The sequence below is a fragment of the Oreochromis niloticus genome, linkage group LG20 (genome assembly GCF_001858045.2).
Source record: "Oreochromis niloticus isolate F11D_XX linkage group LG20, O_niloticus_UMD_NMBU, whole genome shotgun sequence".
Classification (NCBI taxonomy): domain Eukaryota; kingdom Metazoa; phylum Chordata; class Actinopteri; order Cichliformes; family Cichlidae; genus Oreochromis; species Oreochromis niloticus.
The window spans coordinates 21,969,053-21,988,946 of NC_031984.2; the positions used below are offsets into that span (position 1 = coordinate 21,969,053).

At 40.4% G+C, this 19,894-nt stretch overlaps 1 protein-coding gene across 1 annotated transcript; it reads left to right on the forward strand.

Moving 5' to 3' along the window:
* Window positions 1-19,618, forward strand: pik3cd (phosphatidylinositol-4,5-bisphosphate 3-kinase, catalytic subunit delta). Its single transcript, XM_003444907.5, has 23 exons — window positions 1-362; window positions 1,192-1,389; window positions 2,133-2,361; window positions 3,888-4,114; window positions 4,440-4,616; window positions 5,675-5,830; window positions 6,312-6,401; window positions 7,409-7,630; window positions 10,744-10,840; window positions 11,154-11,284; window positions 11,594-11,644; window positions 11,736-11,903; window positions 12,541-12,662; window positions 12,752-12,895; window positions 13,011-13,110; window positions 13,202-13,368; window positions 13,727-13,836; window positions 14,004-14,082; window positions 14,178-14,345; window positions 15,546-15,669; window positions 15,886-16,031; window positions 16,328-16,460; window positions 16,547-19,618. The coding sequence occupies exons 2-23, from the start codon at window positions 1,249-1,251 to the stop codon at window positions 16,682-16,684; spliced, it is 3,120 nt and encodes a 1,039-aa protein (XP_003444955.1). The 5' UTR covers window positions 1-362; window positions 1,192-1,248; the 3' UTR covers window positions 16,685-19,618.
* The last annotated feature ends 276 nt before the right edge of the window (window positions 19,619-19,894 follow it).

Here is a 19,894-nt window from a genome sequence, read left to right on the forward strand (position 1 = left end):
CCCGCGCACAGAGAGAGAGAGAGAGATAGAGAGCTGGTGAGGCAGCGCGCAGCCGCTCATCCGTCAGGGTCAGCGCAACATCAGCGCCTGACTGACTGACAGCGCACAGCACCGAGGCAGGGAGGCACTCCACTGCTTCACAGGAGCCGTACGAGCGCTCGGATTTACAGCACCTCACCCTGCTCATCTCTTCCTTACGGATAGATCCTGCAGCCGCCGGATCCGAGCGACCCACGTCTCCGTGATGTTCCATCCTCCATCTTCACTGCGATAAAAAAAAAAAAAACAACAACAAGAAGAAGAAGACGGGGGGAAACGAGGGGGAAAGCCATGAAGAGATGACGGGGTTGTAGAGCTGACAGGCAAGTGTGTGCGCTAACAGGTTGGCAAGGCTTTCGCCATGACACAAGTTTTACTGACAACGGCGCAGCGTCACGTTTGCGTGTCGGATTGGATGCGCCGTATCTTTTTTATTTCCATTCTAGCCTTTCATTTCAAAATATACAGATATATCACAGCGTATCTGACATCCATCCGGTCCTGTGAGCTTCATTTTAAAAGCTTAACATTTATTTATTTATTATTGTTTAGGCTGTGGGCACAAGTCAGCCTACATCTGTTATTCACATGCAGCGCACACAGCGCAAGTTTCCTCTTACCAAAAAAAATCAATAGTGTAGAATTACTTTACGCTGCAAACCCTACTTGTTCTCGTTGCACACACACTTCGTTACATTTGCGGGAAGCAGAAGCACATTTCCATTTTTCTGATTTGCATTTTATTCAGCAGATGTACCAGAAAGCTGAAGTTTCTTTAAGCGCCGTTTCACCTTATTTGACCCTTGAATATTTCCTTCTGACAGATCATAAAAAGCAAAACTGCACGTGGTAAAAGTGATAGAAGCACTCAGGTCGTCTTAATCTTCTTTTTAAAAAAAAAAAAAAAATCTATATCTGTGTGCTCTTATATCACCATCAGGAGGAAGGGGATCAGGTGCAGGCCAGGCCCTTCAATAAGCTACCATTCATTCACGTTATTCACAACCTGCACATCCTCTTCCTTTTCTAGCTACAACCTCTTAAAGATGCATTACCCAGTGTTTTAGGAACAAACAGCATACAGCTCATGCAGGGACACTTGTTAATAGTGGACATATTAACCCCGGCTGTGCTTGCTCTGTGTGTGAACAGCCGGCTCGTGTTCTGGTGAGCAGCAGAGGAGCTGGCAGTAAATGAGAGGCCGTCACCATGCCCCCAGGGAAGTATGGGATGCAGGAGGAGTGGGAGAAGGAGGGGGACCAGGCGATCAACATGGACTTCCTGCTGCCTACTGGGATCTTCCTCAAATTCCCCGTGTCTCGAAACGACACCATCAAAAACATCAAAAAGGTACAGCGTCCCTCCAACCCCAACCCCACGCTCACATTCATCAGCAACTGCTTTTAAAAGGGTCTCTGAAACCTCAACTCCTCACTGATACGTGATGTGTAATGTAATCACACGTTGCGTCTATTATTAGAGAGCACTGTATTTCCAGGAGACTGTAATTGATTGACTGCAGCATAACAGCTCAGACGCTCAGACTCTGCAAAATCTTGTTGTCAGTCACAATAATACGCTTTTAAACAAATTGGTTGACTTAATGTTTTCGTCAGACATTAAACTAATTAAAACGCAGCCCCCGCTCAGACAATGCTCCCCGGTTCTGATGCTTCCGTCAGAGAGGGAGCTTGCAGCTTTCCTCCCCGGGAAACACAGCCAGCACTCTGCCGAAGCAGATCTGCTGTTAAAATGTGAACGTGCCGCTGAACGGGCCAACACTTCTGCCACTTCGGGCTGTTTGATTTAGCTGCGTTAGGTAATGATGCTCATGGAAGCTGTTAGGATGATTAAAAGATGAAATGGCCCTCCAGTCACTGCTAATTCACTAGGAATTTTAGGAAAGCTTTAGAAACAATGATTTTCTTGCTTTATTTCAGCTCATTAGATTAATCAGAGGATCATTTGCTTTTGTTTTACTTTTGAAAACAGTAACTGGACAGTCTTGGCTTTTTTTGGATGAACACTGGGCATTGCAGGTCATCAACACCGGGGCTCTCGTGTTCATTTATCACTCTTGTCTCTTATTTCAGATGGTTTGGAAAAATGCGAGAAGTGAGGCCCTGTTCTGTGGACTCGGCGATCCTGATGGATACGTCTTCACCTGCATCAACGAGACGGCGGAAAGGGAAGAACTGGAGGAAGAATCGAGGCGCATAAGTGATGTGCGGCCCTTCATGTGCGTCCTGAGGCTGGTGGCGAGGGAGGGCGACCGGGTGGAGAAACTCACCAACGCCCAAATTAGCCTGTTAATTGGCAAAGGTGGGCCTCTGCAGTGTCTATAGAGGGGTTTTTTTTGTTGTTGTTTGTTTTTAAGGGTTTGTGGTACTGTTCTATGAAATTAAATCAGTCTCCAGTAATGATTACAGAGAAGAGTTCTTGTCATTAAGCAATAGAGATATTCCAGTCTGGCTTGAGTCCCCTGAATTGCTGCCCAGTCTACTAGATTTCTCAGAGAGTCAGACAGAACAAGTGACTGTATGCATTTAAAAAAAAGAGAAATGAAATGAGTTTCTGACTTGCAACACTCATCCTGATAATGTCTTAAAGTTTGCACAGCAGCTTTGATCTCATCCACTCGTCACCATTACTGTGGCTCTGTTATGTTTTTAGTGCCACAAAAATGTCTTCTTTTACTCAGTTGTTGATCCAGACCCCTGCAATAAGCGCCACAGCACACTTACAGCATGAGAACTGATGAAAAGTTGCTGTGGTTGTAGTTTTGAAGCCTTGGTTAGAGTTAAAATGCTGATTGGAACAAAAGTATTCTTATTTTGAGGAGACTAGAAAGTTAGCAGAATAACACTTTGCTTAAAAGAAGGAACTATTAACAAAAAAGCATTTTCTTTCTGAGTTACCGTGTATCAACGATGCTAATCTTTTTTCTTAACCCTAACCCTAACCCCTAAGTAAAGCAGGTTGCTGGCTAGCTAAGAGCCAAGAATGTCAAATGTAAAGCCTAGGGGCCAAAATCTGACCAGCAGAGAGTTAAACTGGCCCGCTTCACAGCTTTGAAAAATGTGAAGGTTTAAATTTGAGATATAGGTTTTACAGCCATTGCCGTTCATATTACACAAAAGTAATCATTAAATGATGGAAGCCTTCTTGTTTTTTCACTGTTGTAGAAACTTCTGGTTTTTACAGTAGGTCCACAGTAATTAAAAATAATGATTCTGTGAATTAACCAAAGATTTCTGTTTTATAATTACAGAACAGTTTAGGCAATGAGCTACAAAAAATTTTTCTGTAATTTTACACATTTATTTTTTACAATTTATCTGCTGACATATTTTTTTTCATTAGCTTGAGCAGCATTTCTTTGTTAAAGAAAAAGATATGTACTGTTGAAATTGCATTAATTACACTCCATACTATAAGCTAATGTAGCTAACCTGAAAAAGTAGGGCTCGGCTAGGCTAACTAGCTAAAGCTAATTTATTTGTTTAGCAAAACCCCCCTATATTCTCATGTATTCTGAATATATTATGAGTGTAATGATAATTTTCTTTAGATAGTTATAATATGATTCCACTTATATTTTAAGTGTAATTAACTTTTGAAAAATTCAGGGATAAGGTTTTCAAATATACAAACTTAAAGCTAAACTTAGCTAATGGCATTGTTACATTTTTAGCCTACGTTTCTTATAGATTTAGTCAGTGAAAATTTGCTATTCTGATGGCATAATTTCTTTTCTGTGTTTTCTTTATTCATCTGAAAGTTTTTCGTGTTTCAGTTAATTAAATGTGAAGCTAAGTTCTCCTCTTACTTTTTAACCAACTTTCCAGGTCTGCATGAGTTTGAAGCTCAGAAGAATGACGAGGTAAATGAGTTTCGGACCAAGATGAGGGTGTTTTGCGAAGAAAAGGCTCAAGATCGACAGAGTCTGCCCTGGCAGAAGTGGATGGAGTACAGCTTCCCATGTGAACTGGAGCCATGCTGTTCCCTGCCGCAGAGCCTCAAGTCAAAAAACATCAAGAAGATCTTCATTAATGTCAAGTTTGAGGCTTCTGATGTGAGTTCATCAGTTGTTGGTTTTTTTAAGTTGTCATGAGTCATACAGTCCAGTTGTTCAAACTAATCAAATCTAATGTTCTGGTATGATGGGGCAGCAGGGAACCCCGCAAAAAGCAAAGTAGCTTTGATTGGAAAAACTGTGGTTCCACCTTGTGCAGACACATTGTGGAGGTGATTTTAAGTAAATGTGATCACCTTTGGAAAACCCCCTCCCACACCATAAACACTACCTTCAAAACAACACTCAGGAACAAGCAGAAATTTTATGATTTTCTGTAAAGCAGGACTCTTTATTTGAATGATGTCATCTGTTGCTCTTACAGGAAAGCTTCATGCTACAGCAGGACCCTCATGACCAACCCTTGGCTCTGATGAAGAGCGCTCTGAAGAAGAAGGCTACCGTTTTCCGCTTAATGCGACAGGAACCTGAAGACTACACCTTACAGGTCAACGGGAGATGGGATTTCATCTATGGGAAACACCCACTGTGTCAGTTCAAAGTGAGTTAATCGAATAAAATAAACTCTTGGAGCAGAAAATTGTGTGAAAATGCAGCATATTTACATTTTTTTTACTTTATCACTTTAATTATTTCCCTTTCTTCACAGTTGGTTTTGTTGGTTTAATGACTCAGTCCCATTTTTATACATTGTAAGTGTTGCAATACAACTGTGATGTTAAAAAAATGAATGTTCGTGTTGTGGCTTTGAGGCAAATCCTGTGTAGGTTTGTCTAATTTTTATTCTGGGTTTTTGTGTTTGTTGGATGATAATTCCCAAGAGTCCAGTTTTCTTTCAGGCTCATTTTCTGCCATGATAGCTTTTGTATTTTGCTTCTAGACATGTTGCAGGGAGGCATAAAAGCGTGCTAACAAATAATCACCACAGATGTCATTTTTTTCTGTTTTGCCACAAAGAAGTGTTTCAGAGGGCAACTAGGGGCCTTTATCCTCCTCGTCCTGTGGATATATGCTAGACTCAGTATGAACTGTTCTACCTAATTTATTTCATATCAGCGTCCGTCTTTAAAAAAAAAATACACATGCGCTCTGACATAATTACCCACAGCGCCTTTAAGATGAAGGTTTATCTATTTATTCACAAACTGAAAATCGAACTGTGAAAAGTTGGACTTTTTCTGCTGATCTTTGTTGAAACTGTGAATTACATTCTCTATATTCTAGACAAACTGTTGTTTTCTCTGTGAATGCTGCGAGTTTCTGTTTAGTGTCGTTTGTCTGCGTTCAGCCTGTGCAGGTGGGTCCATAATAACTGAAATGACTGTCAGTTAGGAGTAGGCTAAGTCAAGATTTTGGTGGCCGGAGACTCCACTGTTGATTTTGAAACTCCAACTACCTGCAGGGGTGACTCATATCTGTATAGCAGCCCTGCAGAAAGGAACTGCATCCATCCACACATAATGAGATTTGAGCTGCATTAACCTACAGCAAATGAACAGCCTTCAGGAGCTAACCAGCGCTATCAGAACACTGGGAAATATCTGTGGGTGAACTGACTGATGGCTGTGCCAGTAAATCTTCTGTTGTCTCTCTCCTCAGTACATCTTCTCGTGCTTGAGAAATGGCCAGAACCCCCACCTCACCATGGTGCACTACTCCACCATCACCAAATATCAGGAGGAGCAGGGCAGAATGTGCAGCCAGGTGTACAAGAGTCGCTCCTTATCCAGACCTCCTCCTCTGCCACTGAAGAAGGTAAGAGGTCAGGCGGTAGCTGTCGTTCATTAAAAGAGGAGCACATGTTCTTTTTTTTCCTTTCCTCTTTTCTCGCAGTTGTTACTCGACTAGCCTGCGGACTTTGGCACACTTGAAGTAAGCCACGCAGCTCGGTGTAGATAATTTACATCTGACGGCTTGTCTTTCATTTGCTATAGTTGCTCATGCAGCGTACGTTGGAACTGCTTTAGCATAATAAAAACCATCGTTTTGTAATCTTTTGAAACTTTTATCTGAAGCTCGTCAGATAAGCAGCTAAAAATCTTTTGTCAGTTTTCTTCAGTTAGAAAGTTGCTTCCCCCCCCCCTTTTTTAAACTTTCTTTTGAAAGTAGATGTTACTTTGCGTCTACCTTCTTTTCTTTTTTTTGAATTGTTGCCAAACAGGAAATTGGAGCAACTGTGTGACTGCAAGGCAGTGAGAAAATTAATTCCCTTTTTTCCTCTGACTTCTTCCCACAGCAAAACACCTCCTCTCTGTGGTCCATCAATGAGCCTTTCCACATTCACCTGGTGCAAGGCAAACGAGTCAATGCAGACGAGGGAATGAAGGTCGGTGTGGTTTTGCGTGGGTTTTCTCTCACTTTGCTGCTCAATGAAATGTGGCATTCACTTGTTTACCAATATCTCAATTTCAGTTGTAGGAACAGCGGGGCTGACATGTAAATGACAAGGGGGGGTCACATGGTACAGACCACACATTTCCCATAATTCATCAAGGCGGTTGGTTAAAACTTCAAAACAGGAAGTGGGGAGTGTCTATCTGGTTTTTACGTCTCATTCTGAGGCCTAGATTCTAAGAAAAAAGACAGACTACATGCTCTCCCTCTTTCGCTTTCAAATGCACTTCTTTTTTTGAAGGCGTTGCATGTTACTATTGCAGACGGGCTCCTGACCTATCTCAAAATTTGACAACTGTCAGTGAGCGTACGAGAACAGCCAAAGGATGTGGAAACATCCGCTGATACTCCATGCTCACCCTTCCGTGTCAGAAGAAAGAGTGAAAGAAAGAGTGGGAACTCTGTTAATGTGTGTCTGTCTTTGTAATTCTGTTTCATAACTAACTACATTACTGTTTGGATGGGTTATTAAGTGCAAGTGCACTCCTGGGTGCTGCTGCCTTAGAGCATCATGACTCATGACTAATTTTTCCTGCCGCATAATTATCAGTCATGTTTGTGGATGGCAGGCAGAGGTTTGAAAACACAACCCCTGGAGGGAAGAGGGGAAATCAGCTCATATATTTTATAAATGTTAATTCGGACTATCTTGATTTGGCGAAAGGCAGGAGCTTAATGGTCGTGCAGTATTAAATTACGACTCTGGCGGTTGTTTTTTCATTTGTGTCTGACTCTGCACGGAGACCTGTTTGCGCTTACGAACGTGTAAACTGTTTGACTCATAGCTCGAATTACACAGGAAACTCTGAATCATCTCGTGAAGTCTGTAAATCTTCCACAAACAATCACCTTCACACTAAAGTGCTAAAGTCTTCGGCTTCCAAACCACATGTCTTGCCTCCATCTAATCACTACTGTGTATCTGTGGTTCCCCTGCAGCTTGTAGTGCAGGCTGGTCTGTTCCATGGCAGCGAGCTGCTCTGTAAGGTGGTGACGAGCTCGGAGGTGACAGTGAGCTCCGAGCCGCTGTGGAATCAGAAGCTGGAGTTTGACATAAATGTGGCCGACCTGCCCCGCATGAGCCGCCTGTGTTTCGCGCTCTACGGCGTCATCGAAAAGACCAAGAAGCCCCGCGGCACCAAAAAGAAGAACAAGAAAGCGGTGAGTGTGTCAATAACTCGTGGTGTTTTTGGGGTCTCAGCGTACTACTCGTTCAATTGAGCAGGCCAGTGTTTTGGGCTGGTGGTGTGAATTTGTTCGCAAGCACAAACAGATCTGTTTCCTCTCTAGTGTGTAGTGCGTGTAGCTTCTGTGTGGGTCTGTTGTTTCTGCTGCGTTGGGTTGTGCAAGTGTGCTTAGTGGCAAGGCTGTGGTTAACACTTCATCCGCTTCAGCCCTTTTATCTGCACATCGGTCCAAGGAAGGAAGGAATTGGCTAACATTTTCAAGGAATTCTAAATTCATCTTCACAGCCGCCATCTCTTTCACACACACACACATATATACACTGAGCGTTTTACCTTCTAAATTTACTTGCTCACTGACAGCTTAGAGGGGGAGGGGGATTAAGACATTACAAAGCAATTTTATCTACAGCAGGGCTTTGCAACATTTTTTTGATTAACAAGCACCAATTCAGAAAAGCCAACGAAGAGAAAGGCACAAGAAAAGTGCACACGTTAAATCCATGTAGTTGGATTTACACCTGCACCCCTTCTAGTTGTTTTAACAATTGTTCAGCTGCATTTTTAAAGGTTTATTCTGCTGTCAAGGCTGCGGCAGAAGACAGACGCTCTCTTTGATTGACTCTTTGCTAGTATATCGCATTATGACAAAAACTGAATGAGTGAAGGAGTGCACTAATGGGCCACGCAAATGGCTACATTTTTTTTAAAGATATATATCAAACTCAGGATTAAAGACCTACTTCTCACTGATGTATAAGCACCAAAAGGTGGATAATTATCAGTCATGTCTGTGGATAGCAGAGTCTTCATTTTTATGCTTCTTTTTAATGCATTTGAAAGTCTTTTTTTAGGCAAACAAACGCAACACAGGATACATATATATATATATATAGATATATATATATATGAAACAAAAAACCTCACTGCACACAAAGACACAGGTACGCCTACAACATTATGCATGACAGACAGCCTTTATATATAGCTTTGCATACATTTATACATGACTGGCAAAGCATGCAAAAAATTCATTTTGAAGAGTGGAGCACATATTAATAATGGTGGTAATATAAAAAGCATTGTAATCGTTTGCACAAAGCTTTACCGCTTATGATGAAGTTTTATTCCTAAACAAACAAAAATCATAATAATTTGTGGTTTAAGCTAGTGGTTCAACACTAAGATAATCACATAATTGTTTATCTGCAGCTACATCATTAAAAATAATTACTATTGACTATGAAGTATGTGATACCAGGGCGACACTTCAGTGTAATTGTTAAACTGGAAAATTAAGGCTGATCAGGACACCTGAAGGTCTGCGAGGCAAACACACAATGAAAGAGTAATTTTTTTGCCAAAATGCAGTCAGGAACTGAACGCTGGTTTAGCTCACTGGGTTCAGGAGGCCACCTGTATTTTGTTCGGCTAATGCAAAGGGTTCAAATCTGCCCAGAATCCAGTTACAGTGTGTCTTCCCAAAATAGGCCGAAAAATATAGTTTAAAAAAGCACAAAATGTAGATACTAATGACAATAACACCTGATCTGACATTAATGCACCGATTATCTTTAAAACATTTATTATATTAAGCGCTGAATCAGTCATTCAACTCACAGAAATTCATGAGCAGCTACTAATTATTTGTAATTTAAGAGAATGTATCCTTTTCTTTTCTATATATCAAGAATTTTCCAGCATAGAGAGCTTTTTAAACTTTTAACCTGAGGGGAAAAAACATACTTTTGATAAAATTAATTAATTGACACTGGTGCCATGCACATTTCTGTTTATGGTCAAAATGACAAATGTTTGTTAAAAAAAACTCCACTCGGCATGTTATTAGCAAACAAATTAAGCGATTTGAAGATGCGATTTAAAGATGAAACTGATTTAATCAGCGGTTTAATCTGTTTAAAAGCTTTACCTCTCATTTTATTAATGCATGCAAAATGGAATATGTTACTTTAACTATAAGCAAGTTGGATTAAAGGGCTTCAGCAGCTTCTTGCAGCAGCTCCTTTTATGTCAAATAAATAAATATAAAATATGTCCTGTTCCGGATGGTGCACAGCTGCTACAGTGGTGGCAGTACACTCAAATACCACATTTGAAAGAGACTCCACAAACCTCCCCTGTATACAAGGAAAGGTACAGTGAACAAGAACAACAAATTCCCCTTTTTTTTGTGGCTGTGGTCGCAGTATCTTGTGTTTTGAAGCGACAAAGCAGCTGTGCGCTCGAGTTTGTGCAGACCTCCCAAACATGTAGCCCAGGTGTATTTTATGGCCATCGAGACCACTTCTGCTTTCTGAGCCACTTCTCTCTTCGTTTGCCTGGAAGAGAAGTCCTGCAGCCAGACGGCAGAAAGGCAGGCGGAAGTTGAGCTATTTTAGCCGCTCTTGTTTATGTGCACCGCCTTTTTTTCTTCTTTTTTTTAAAAACTTGAATGTGTTAACTGTGTTTTTGTTGTTTTTAACACATTGAAATAATGGAAGTTGTTTTTCTACTGATTTCCTGGAACCCAAATTCCCTTTATAGACAACTTTAGAAGTTAGAAATACAAACAAATCACTCTCCTAACGTTTTATTGTCATGTTTTTGGAGGGGGTTGTAAGTCTAACGGTGAATTAAATTAAATATACCGCAATCAAGGTTCAGAGTGTTTATTGCAATTAGAATATTAAAGTTTTGAATTCAAGTGAATCTTTAAAATAAAGCACATGTTGGGCAGGAGATGGTTAATTATTCAAAGCATTTTAGATTAAAGAATAAAAAAGCTTTGCCTTTAGAGAATCTTGATTTAAATTTTTTATGATGCAAAAAAAAAAAAGATTTCCCACTCAGATGTTTTTATCTTCAGAGAGGAAAAGAGCTTGAAATATAAAAGATTTTTATTGCCCAAGTATTGCACATGATTTTATTACAACTGAGGAAACATAATTCAGCTCAGGCTGCAAGCTATGTAGGTTAGTTTTCCTCTGTACATCTTTTATATTCTCTGACTCAGTTTTAAACCATTTCCAGGATCCTCAAGCTTGCAGATGGTGTGTGAAGTGAAACAATAAAGTTTCTCTGTCTTTTCAGGATTGTCCAATAGCCTGGGTGAACACCATGGTGTTTGACTACAAGGACCAGCTGAAGACTGGGGAGTTCCACTTATCCACATGGCCGTCTGTTCCTGGTACTTTTCAGCCTTGCCTCTTCTTACATTTTCCTCCTCTTCAAAAAATAAAAAAAACACCTCCTCCACAACACTTTGAAGCACGCAGAGAGCTTCTGAAATGCCTGGAGTGACATGTCTTGCCACCCAAATCACACATAGTGACACATTTTGTGTTTTATGATGCAATAAGATAGCCTATTTGCAGATGCTGAAGTACTTGTTTGCTGGGGGGGGGAGTGGTTTTCTTAGACGAAAGACTAAAAACTGAGCGGGCAGAAGATTCCACCAAATGGAACATTTCATCATTTCATATATGATATTTTTATCACAGATGACAAAAGTGACCTGCTGAACCCGATGGGAACTGTTGAGAAGAACCCTAACGTGGACAGCGCCGCTGAGCTTCTTATTCATTTTCCCAACATCCGGCCACACCCCCTCTACTACCCTCCACTTGAAAAGGTACCATCTCCCAAAAGACTACACAAAACAGTTACAGTCAAAAGAAATGTTAACTAACATGATTATATGTAAGAAATTTTATCAAATTTAATGGAATCTAGTCAAATGAAATTTATAGGATTTGTATACATTCAGTTTATACCAAAAAACATTTTCCTTAATGATTCATTATTAGAATAAGTAAACCTTTGATTTTATGTATTTCATTTGAATTTTACACAGAATTATTGTGTCATTGAGGCTGAAGTACATATTTGGATCTTTGTTTGATGACAGTCAGTCCGAGCAATAATCCTCATGTGTTTTCAGATATGTGACATGGAGAGGAACGGTGATCTAAGTTTAGCCAATAAGGAAGAGGTAGGACTCACATGTGGCAAATTTTACATAGTTACAATTTTTGTTTTGTTTTTAAAGCAGAAAATTTAATAACTTTGTGTGCTCTCTGTAGTACTTTAAGCTCAAGGAAATCATGGACAACAAAAACTACACTGAGTTTTTTGAGGACGAGAAAGAGCTCCTGTGGAAGCTCCGCACCGAAGTCCGCGATCATTATCCTGAAAGTCTGTCCAAGCTCCTCCTCATCACCAAGTGGAATAAGCGTGAGGATGTAGTTCAGGTACGAGTAAAGCGTTATTTATTATTTGTGTTTTTCACTGATGTCTGGAAGTCGATCTGGAGACGTCTGTAGAGTGCAGTAAAACTGGGATAAATACTATGTAGTGTAGATAAGTGTGTGTGTGTGTGTGTGTGTGTGTGTGTGTGTGTGTGTGTGTGTGAGTGAAGGGTCTATAATTCTTTACAGTTACACATATCCATATGAGTATGTATTCTTAGTTTCTTATATACAGACAACTAATAGTTTATATTGGGTGTTTTATTTTGTTTTAGCAAATGTCCATGTATGTCAGCTGTACTTTATTCTTTTACATTTTCAAAATAAAGTTCTATCTATAGAAAACAGGCAACCATGAGCTATGATCTATGTAATATAATATTTATTTATAATATTATGTTGCTAATATTTACCAACCACAGAGGTCTTGCAGTAAACCTTTGTTGTGACAAGAGCAAGAAAATATGTGACTTTACAGGTTTTTGGAGCTTCAAAGCTAAGGAATGTTTTAACAGTGAGAAAGAAAGAAAGAAATATCGAGTTGTAAATTAACATCAGCAGCCTGCTTTAATCTTCAAATTGTCAAAATCTCCTTGATTTTTCTCATCATGTCAGAAAATAATTATTGGATTCTCCTCAGATGGTGAATTTACTGAGGAACTGGCCAGACCTCCCTGCCATTCACGCCTTGGAGCTCTTAGACTACAGTTTTCCCGACCCAGCGGTTCGTTCTTTCACTATCAGATGCCTCAGAAAGCTCAGGTACACACACATCTGTTTCAGAAGCTTACAGTGCCAGGCATGCTGTGCTGTGACTGTTAACCGCATAAGCCACATTTCTCTGCACACAGTGATGATGAGCTGCTTCATTACCTAATCCAGCTGGTCCAGGTCCTGAAGTACGAGTCCTACCTGGACTGTGACCTTACCACTTTCTTGTTAGAACGCGCACTGTCCAACAGGAGGATCGGACATTTTCTGTTTTGGCATCTCAGGTGAGTGAGAAGGGGCTAGCTTTAAAAAATACAAGCTAGCTAGAAAAAAGGGAGCAGAAAGAAAAACAACATCGAGTCAGCTTTTTGTTTGACTGGAGATTTGTGTCTATTGTAGGTCAGAGACTCATGTGGCATCTGTGGGTTTGCGCTTTGGCCTGATTCTGGAGGCCTACTGCAGGGGAAATATCCATCACATCAAGCTCTTAACCAAACAGGTAATCACCTCCTGATTCTTACTCACCTTCGCTTTGATCTTGTGTGTTTTGAACTGATTCTCAGTCTCTGTTTTAATTCTCACACACTCAGAATGAGGCTCTGGGCAAAATGAAGGCCCTGAGTGATTTTGTCAAGTTGGGCTCCCAGAAGGTGACAGCAGAGGACCTGAAGCAGTGTATCAGACAAGAGTCCTACCTGGAGGCCCTGTCAGACCTTCTGTCACCACTCAACCCGAGCATCATCCTCTCTGAGATCTGGTTAGCGGCCCAGACAAACACACAAATGCAAACGCACACAAGAGAGCATAATTGTTTTATGTATTATTGTCCTCTTTATTGGATTTTGCAAAGGGCACTTTGGCTCCTTTTCTGGCTTTACTGATTAAAGAAAAAAAAAACATTTAAGTGGTACACGGAGAAATTAATTCTTCGGTTGATTCAGGATCACAGCAACTTACTCTAATTTCTCCCTCCTACAAACATATGAGCGCATTGTTAGTGTCGTCCCAGACATAAAAAAATCTTTTTCATACAACAGCTTACAAGGGATATCAGTTATTGAGCAAAAATATATGTACAAGGATGAAAATTAACATGAGCATTTTTGCTGTTGCAGTACTGATAGATGCAGATTTATGGACTCCAAGATGAAGCCACTCTGGCTGATGTTCAAGAATCCCGCAGTTGAAGGAGACATGGTGGGCATTATCTTCAAAAATGGAGATGGTAAGAGACAAGAAGGTTGAACATGACATTTTCAAGGTGTCTGTTTTAGTTTAAGGGCTGGTTTGCAAATTCAAATCTGCTGGGAAGATAAAAACTGTGGGTTTGGAACGAGTCATGCTAGAGAAAAGTTAGGATTAGATATATCAATTTCTCCTTGTCACCTTTAGACCTTCGACAAGACATGCTGACCCTGCAGATGATCCAGCTCATGGAGAATCTGTGGAAGAAAGAAGGTCTGGATCTCAGGTAGGAGCTGGTTCTTACAGCAATTGCCTCTTGTGCACGGGGAAATCTTGTCCACCAGCCTTGACGCTGTTCATTTTTCGACTCGGCAAACACAGGATGATCCCGTACGGCTGCCTGTCGACCGGGAACAAAATGGGGCTCATCGAGGTTGTGAAGAACTCTGACACAATTGCCAACATCCAGCGTAACAGCAGCAACAGCGCCGCTACCGCTGCCTTCAACAAGGACGCCTTGCTTAACTGGCTCAAATCGAAGAATCCCGAGTGAGTACGATGAACTCTGGCACAATGGCAACTCTCAGACGCTCTCAGATTGTCATCTTATTTGGTGTAGACACTCTGTAGAGGTGATGACCCTATTTAACCTCAAAAAGCATAGCAAATTAGGTGCATTATACACACAGCCAAACATGACATAAAACCACATAGAAGGCACAGAGCAGGAGTGGGGTGAGCTAATCCGCATATGCACCCTTTTCCCCCATAAACCTCCCCCAGGTTGTTGTGGGGACTTCCCCAAGTCCTCCTAGGACAGCGCTGACTTGTCAAGTGTTAAGAAAGAAGTTTTTCGATTTGAAATTCGCGATAACATCATGTGAATTTTTCCTAAGCGGCATCTCATCATTTCATCGACTCCTCTTGATTTTAGCACAAAGTAGCCGCGTATATTCACCCACACATGGATATTGATATTTTTTAAGTAAAATAATTATTTTTTTGTGATCAATTATCCATTATTGTTCATGTGGAAAAGAAGGGGGAGGGGGAGGATAGAAAATAAGACTTCAGCATATGAAAAAAGGGTGTTTAAGGCACACAAACCTTCATCTCATGCCCAGTCCTATTCAGGAAAACTTGCGTAGTTTGATGTAAATATTTCTCTTCTTAAGAGCAGTAAAGTAAAGAGTGCTTCCGCTTGTAGTTTTTTTTTTTACTTAAATTGTTTGCTTAAAAGTGTTTTTTCTTTGTAGCATTTTAAAACCAGAAGGAGCAGCACAAAGTGCACAGGCAGCTGCATCTTTAGCAGCATTAAATGAGAGTAGATTTTTATTTGGTGCCAGACAGTCTGAAGGTCTTGTCTATTCTAAAAGCTCCTTGAAGAAGTAATGAATAAGCCTCTGTACTTCACGTTGGAGTGGCCAGGCTGATGGCCCAACAGAACAGAAAGGTAATTAGCCCGGATGCTGCAGCGCCTGTAATGGAGCTGAGAAAATTAGTATAAAAAACACAATGAACCCTCTGCATGTCTAGACTGCGAAAGGATGTGACGATCAGTCGTTAATCAGCCACAGGAACTCCTCTTTGAACATTTCATATGCTCTGTCACCGATGACACTCTGCTTCATGGTTGCATTTGTGTAATGCATGTTGATATAGGAAATATAAGAGAAGTGTGAAAGCGCTGTAAGAACAAAACTCGCTCACGTTCTGCTTCCTTGTTTCTGTGACCTTTTATGTCACCAGGGACAAACTTGATCAAGCGATAGAGGAGTTCACGCTGTCGTGCGCTGGCTACTGTGTAGCTACTTACGTCTTGGGCATTGGAGATCGTCACAACGACAACATCATGATCAGGGAAACTGGACAGGTAAGATTTACTGCACGTTCGAATCGCCGCGAAATTATGTTGCTCATTGATGTGTAATTTTTTTGGTAGGAGTTGGTCAAAAAAAATTGCTTTGTAATATTCTAATAATTATTTAGGGAGACATGTTGGAGTCAAATTGTTTAGGTCAGTCAGAGTCTTTTACTCACTGCCTCAGAGACTCAGACGTAGTGACTAAAGTGAGACTTTGCTTTTTAGCTGTTCCACATTGATTTTGGGCACTTCCTGGGCAACTTCAAGCGGAAACTTGGGATCAACAGGGAGCGCGTGCCTTTTATCCTGACGTATGACTTTGTCCATGTGATCCAGCAAGGACGGACAAACAACAGTGAGAAATTTGAGAGGTACAATAAAAACATGTAACTCTAAGGGTATTTCACATACATATAGTTATAGACGGTGGCACAAGGGTGCAGTGGCTAGCACTGTCCTCTTACAGCAAGAAGGTGTTGGGTTTAAATCCAGTCAGTTGGAGCCTTTCTGTGTGTTGTCTGTGTTGGCCCTGTAATAGACTGTGTACCCAGGCATAGGAACCAGGCACCTTGTGACCCTGAATTGGATAAGCAGTAAAGGATGGATGGATTGTTCTGGGGTTCTGCTAACCTATGACACGTGTTTGTTTTTGCATCTTTGCTGTCAGGTTCAGGGAGTACTGTGAGCGGGCCTATAAGATCCTCTGTCGGAACGGGACGCTGTTTGTCAACCTCTTTGCCATGATGAAGGCAGCGGGGCTACCTGAACTCACGTCCTTCAAAGACATACAGTATCTAAAGGTATGCCACAGTAATGATGTAGCAGTTAATGATTATGAGGAGAATAACAACAATGTTAATAATCTGTGGTTTCTTGTTTTTAAAAGGACTCTTTAGCGCTGGGCAAAACAGAGGACGAGGCACTGAAGAACTTCAAAGTAAAGTTCAACGAAGCCTTGCGGGAAAGCTGGAAGACCAAGGTCAACTGGATGATGCACTCACTGGCCAAAGATAATAGACCATGAAGAACACTGAACCAATGAAACATGAGGCCCAGCCAAATACATGGATTTTTAACTTATATACATAAACACAGTCTAATATTTTACTTGACAGAAGGAATTCAAAGACTCTGAAAAGCTCTTTAGCAAACGTTTACATCTCAGTGGCCTGTATGTGGTAAATAACAACTAAGCAGAGGCATCCAAAGATAATGAGATAATCCTGGAACATCACTTCCACACACACAAGTATTTTCACAGTGAAGAAAATCTATCGCACTCATCCTCCTCCCATCTATCAGTGGAATGTCTTTGCCACGAGGAGCATTTCAACCCAGAGAATAAACCTGTTTTTGATTTGCTGAAATTGCTACTTGAAAACCACCTGCTCATGCAAAGTGTCATGAATCACTGAAACAGAAAGTTCATCTCATCGACTGCATTACTCAACAGGGAGCAAGCTGCAAACTAACTTTATGATGACTTGAGGCTCTGTTCGGCAGGGAACAGCAGTTTCACCTCAAGACTTTCGTACGGTTTACAACCCACGATAGCTGTTATGAGGTTATTTCCTCTCATTTCAACTGTATCTTTGCAAAACGTGTCTTTTTTTTAAAATATATATTATCATTATTGTATTTTTATTTAACTGTGGTGTAACTACTTAATGAGTGCTGGTGTACTTGTTAGGTTGCGAAGAATATTTCAAAAAGAGGTTATGCTTTTTGTCGTTCTAACATTGTTGTCTAATGTTGCCTTGAAGCAGAATATGTGCCAATACACATGAAGCATTTTATAGTATAGTCTAAGAAAATGTAGGACTTTTATTTTGAAAACATGCCTGTGTACCAGGCTGTGTGTACCTATAGCTACAGGTACCCTGATACTACTCTCATTTTAAGAAATACACTTACTTGCCTTTTAGCTTAAGTGAGATTTAAGTATACTAGGTTGATCCTATCCAGTTTAGGGTACTAGGGAGGGTGGAGCTTATATTATGTGGTATTGAGAAAGGGGCGGGGTAATGTCCCTCCTCGCATCCATGGACATCTATGGACAATTTTGGATGATCGGTTCACCAAATAAGCATATCTTTGGACCGCAGGAGAAAAAACCTCACAGGGATACGCACAGGAGACCACCCCAACTCCCCCCACAGCCCCCACTGCAGACCAGCCTTATTTCCCCACTGCACCACTGCGCACAGTCCATGTTAATTGGTGATCTTTAAAAGTCACAGTTTCCTTTAGAAAGACTAGCTGCTTTGCTTTAACTATGTAAGCTAAGCAGACTGTCTGCTGACTCCAGCGTCATAGTTAAAAGACACCATGAGAGTGTAATCGGTTTTATTTTAGATTTTGAAGTTACAATTCTATTTTATTTTTCTATTCCCTTTTTCTGGAGAAATATACGATTTTTTTTTATGCGCAAGGCAAAGATCTCATATATGTTTGGTGAAAAGAACAGAAAAAAAAAAAGCTTCAGCAGGTCCCAGAATAAGACAATCCGTAGACTCATGTAAGCCATAGACTTGTGGATGTTTTTCTCAAAATGCAGTATTGATGTCATGCCTTCCTTGAAAGTGTAAACCTGGACTAGGTCTATGATCTCAGAAAGAGCAGTACGTGTCTGTGCGTGTATGTGTGTGTGTGTGTTCTCTAATATTTAAATATGCACTTAAACTGTGATCTCCATTGCATTTTTTAATGGGTGTACAAGGTGCCATGAGGGCAATTTGATGCTTGCAGTGTCAAGCACAACCACACTTTGACATATCTGATGCTGTACAATATGGCGTTTATTTAAAGTGAGCTTGTATGCTGTGTCATTTCATTTTGTGGTGCATTCGCATTACTTTACATGCTGTATGTCATTCCGTAAGTCGTGCAGGGTCCACTTGAATGAAAGAAAATAATGTGCTATTTATAGCCTCTTTTATTTTTGCAAAACTGTTTAAAAGGTCTCTACTTTTTGTACAAGTCTCTGTACAGTGAGACCAAGTGTAGGTGTAGATTACACAGCATGAGGATTTAAGGTACCTTAAGCTACTGAGCAATTCACTGTGGAACAGACCTAAAATACAGCTCGCCAGTGTCCTTCAATGTGAGCTCCACTAAGCACTGTTGCTTTAAGTCAGGAAAAATGAATTAATGGGCTACTTTTTGTTGTGTGTGTTTTTTTTATTTTTTTTTATTTTGCAAATTGTAAAGTATATTGCTGAATGAGTTTCAGGCTCTGCCCTGATTGACATGCGTGCAGCTAAAAATGATGAGATGCAGTATAGACTTGTCATTTCTCTGCATCCTGTTTTTACTTATGCTTCAGTTGTTATGAGGAGGTAAACATGATGTCAGTAAAAAGAGTGTAAAGGGAGAGCTTTCTAGAATCCAAGCCATTTGTTAGCTGAATGTTACGCTCGTTTTTGCAACTTCAAATAGGCCAATTAATTGGAAAAAGGCCAAATCCACCAAAGTCACTCCCATGTTCCATTTCTCCCTAAATATTCATCAGCATTTCAAGTCTGATGGACTTGCTTATCTCCAACTATTCTTTAGGTCATATCAGTCTGGTGTGCAACACCACTACAGAAATAAAATTACTAGTTTCAGTACCTCTTTATACACAGTAGCCCCCTTGTTTATTAGAAACATTCTCAGTTTAGCTTCCATATTTGAGGAAGTTGCAATAAAGTGATTTGTGATAATGTACAGTGGTTTTTGGAGATGTGATAAAGTCCATGAAATGTGTCTGCATCTGTTTATTGTTTTGGTATAGATGTTGGTCACAGATATTGCAGTCTAGCCTGATTATCTGTATTAAGTATGAGTATGTTGTGGAAGCTATGTAAAACCATGACTGCTTTTTTGTGTTTTTCTCTCTTACTTGATCATATTTCATCGAAATATTTGAGAGTGGTAAAGCAGTATCAATTTTTCTATTAAATTGGCTAATAAGTTTCTTGCAGGAATGTCTTTTTGAAAAGTAAGAATCTGAATTGTTGGTTGTTTTTTTTTCAACAAAAGAATTAGAAAATTATATTTTTCATTGGACATCAATTAAAAGTGCTGCAAAACTAACTGAGTGGTTCTTCGCAAAAGAATTTTGTGAGCTTTCTCTTAAATCAGGAGTGTCACGTTCAGTTTTGCTTATAGGGCATATATGGCCCAATTTCACCGCAACAGAAGTAAAAACCTTTGCATGTAATGAACAATCCAGACACAAAACAGGTGATGA

What these genes read in the sequence shown, in the direction of transcription:
- pik3cd (XM_003444907.5), top strand. Translation starts at nt 1,249, where the DNA reads ATGCCCCCAGGGAAGTATGGGATGCAGGAGGAGTGGGAGAAGGAGGGG. An exon ending in CTCCTCTGCCACTGAAGAAG is followed by an intron (nt 5,831 to 6,311) that starts GTAAGAGGTCAG and finishes TTCTTCCCACAG; the next exon opens with CAAAACACCTCCTCTCTGTG. An exon ending in CTCAAATCGAAGAATCCCGA is followed by an intron (nt 14,346 to 15,545) that starts GTGAGTACGATG and finishes TTATGTCACCAG; the next exon opens with GGACAAACTTGATCAAGCGA.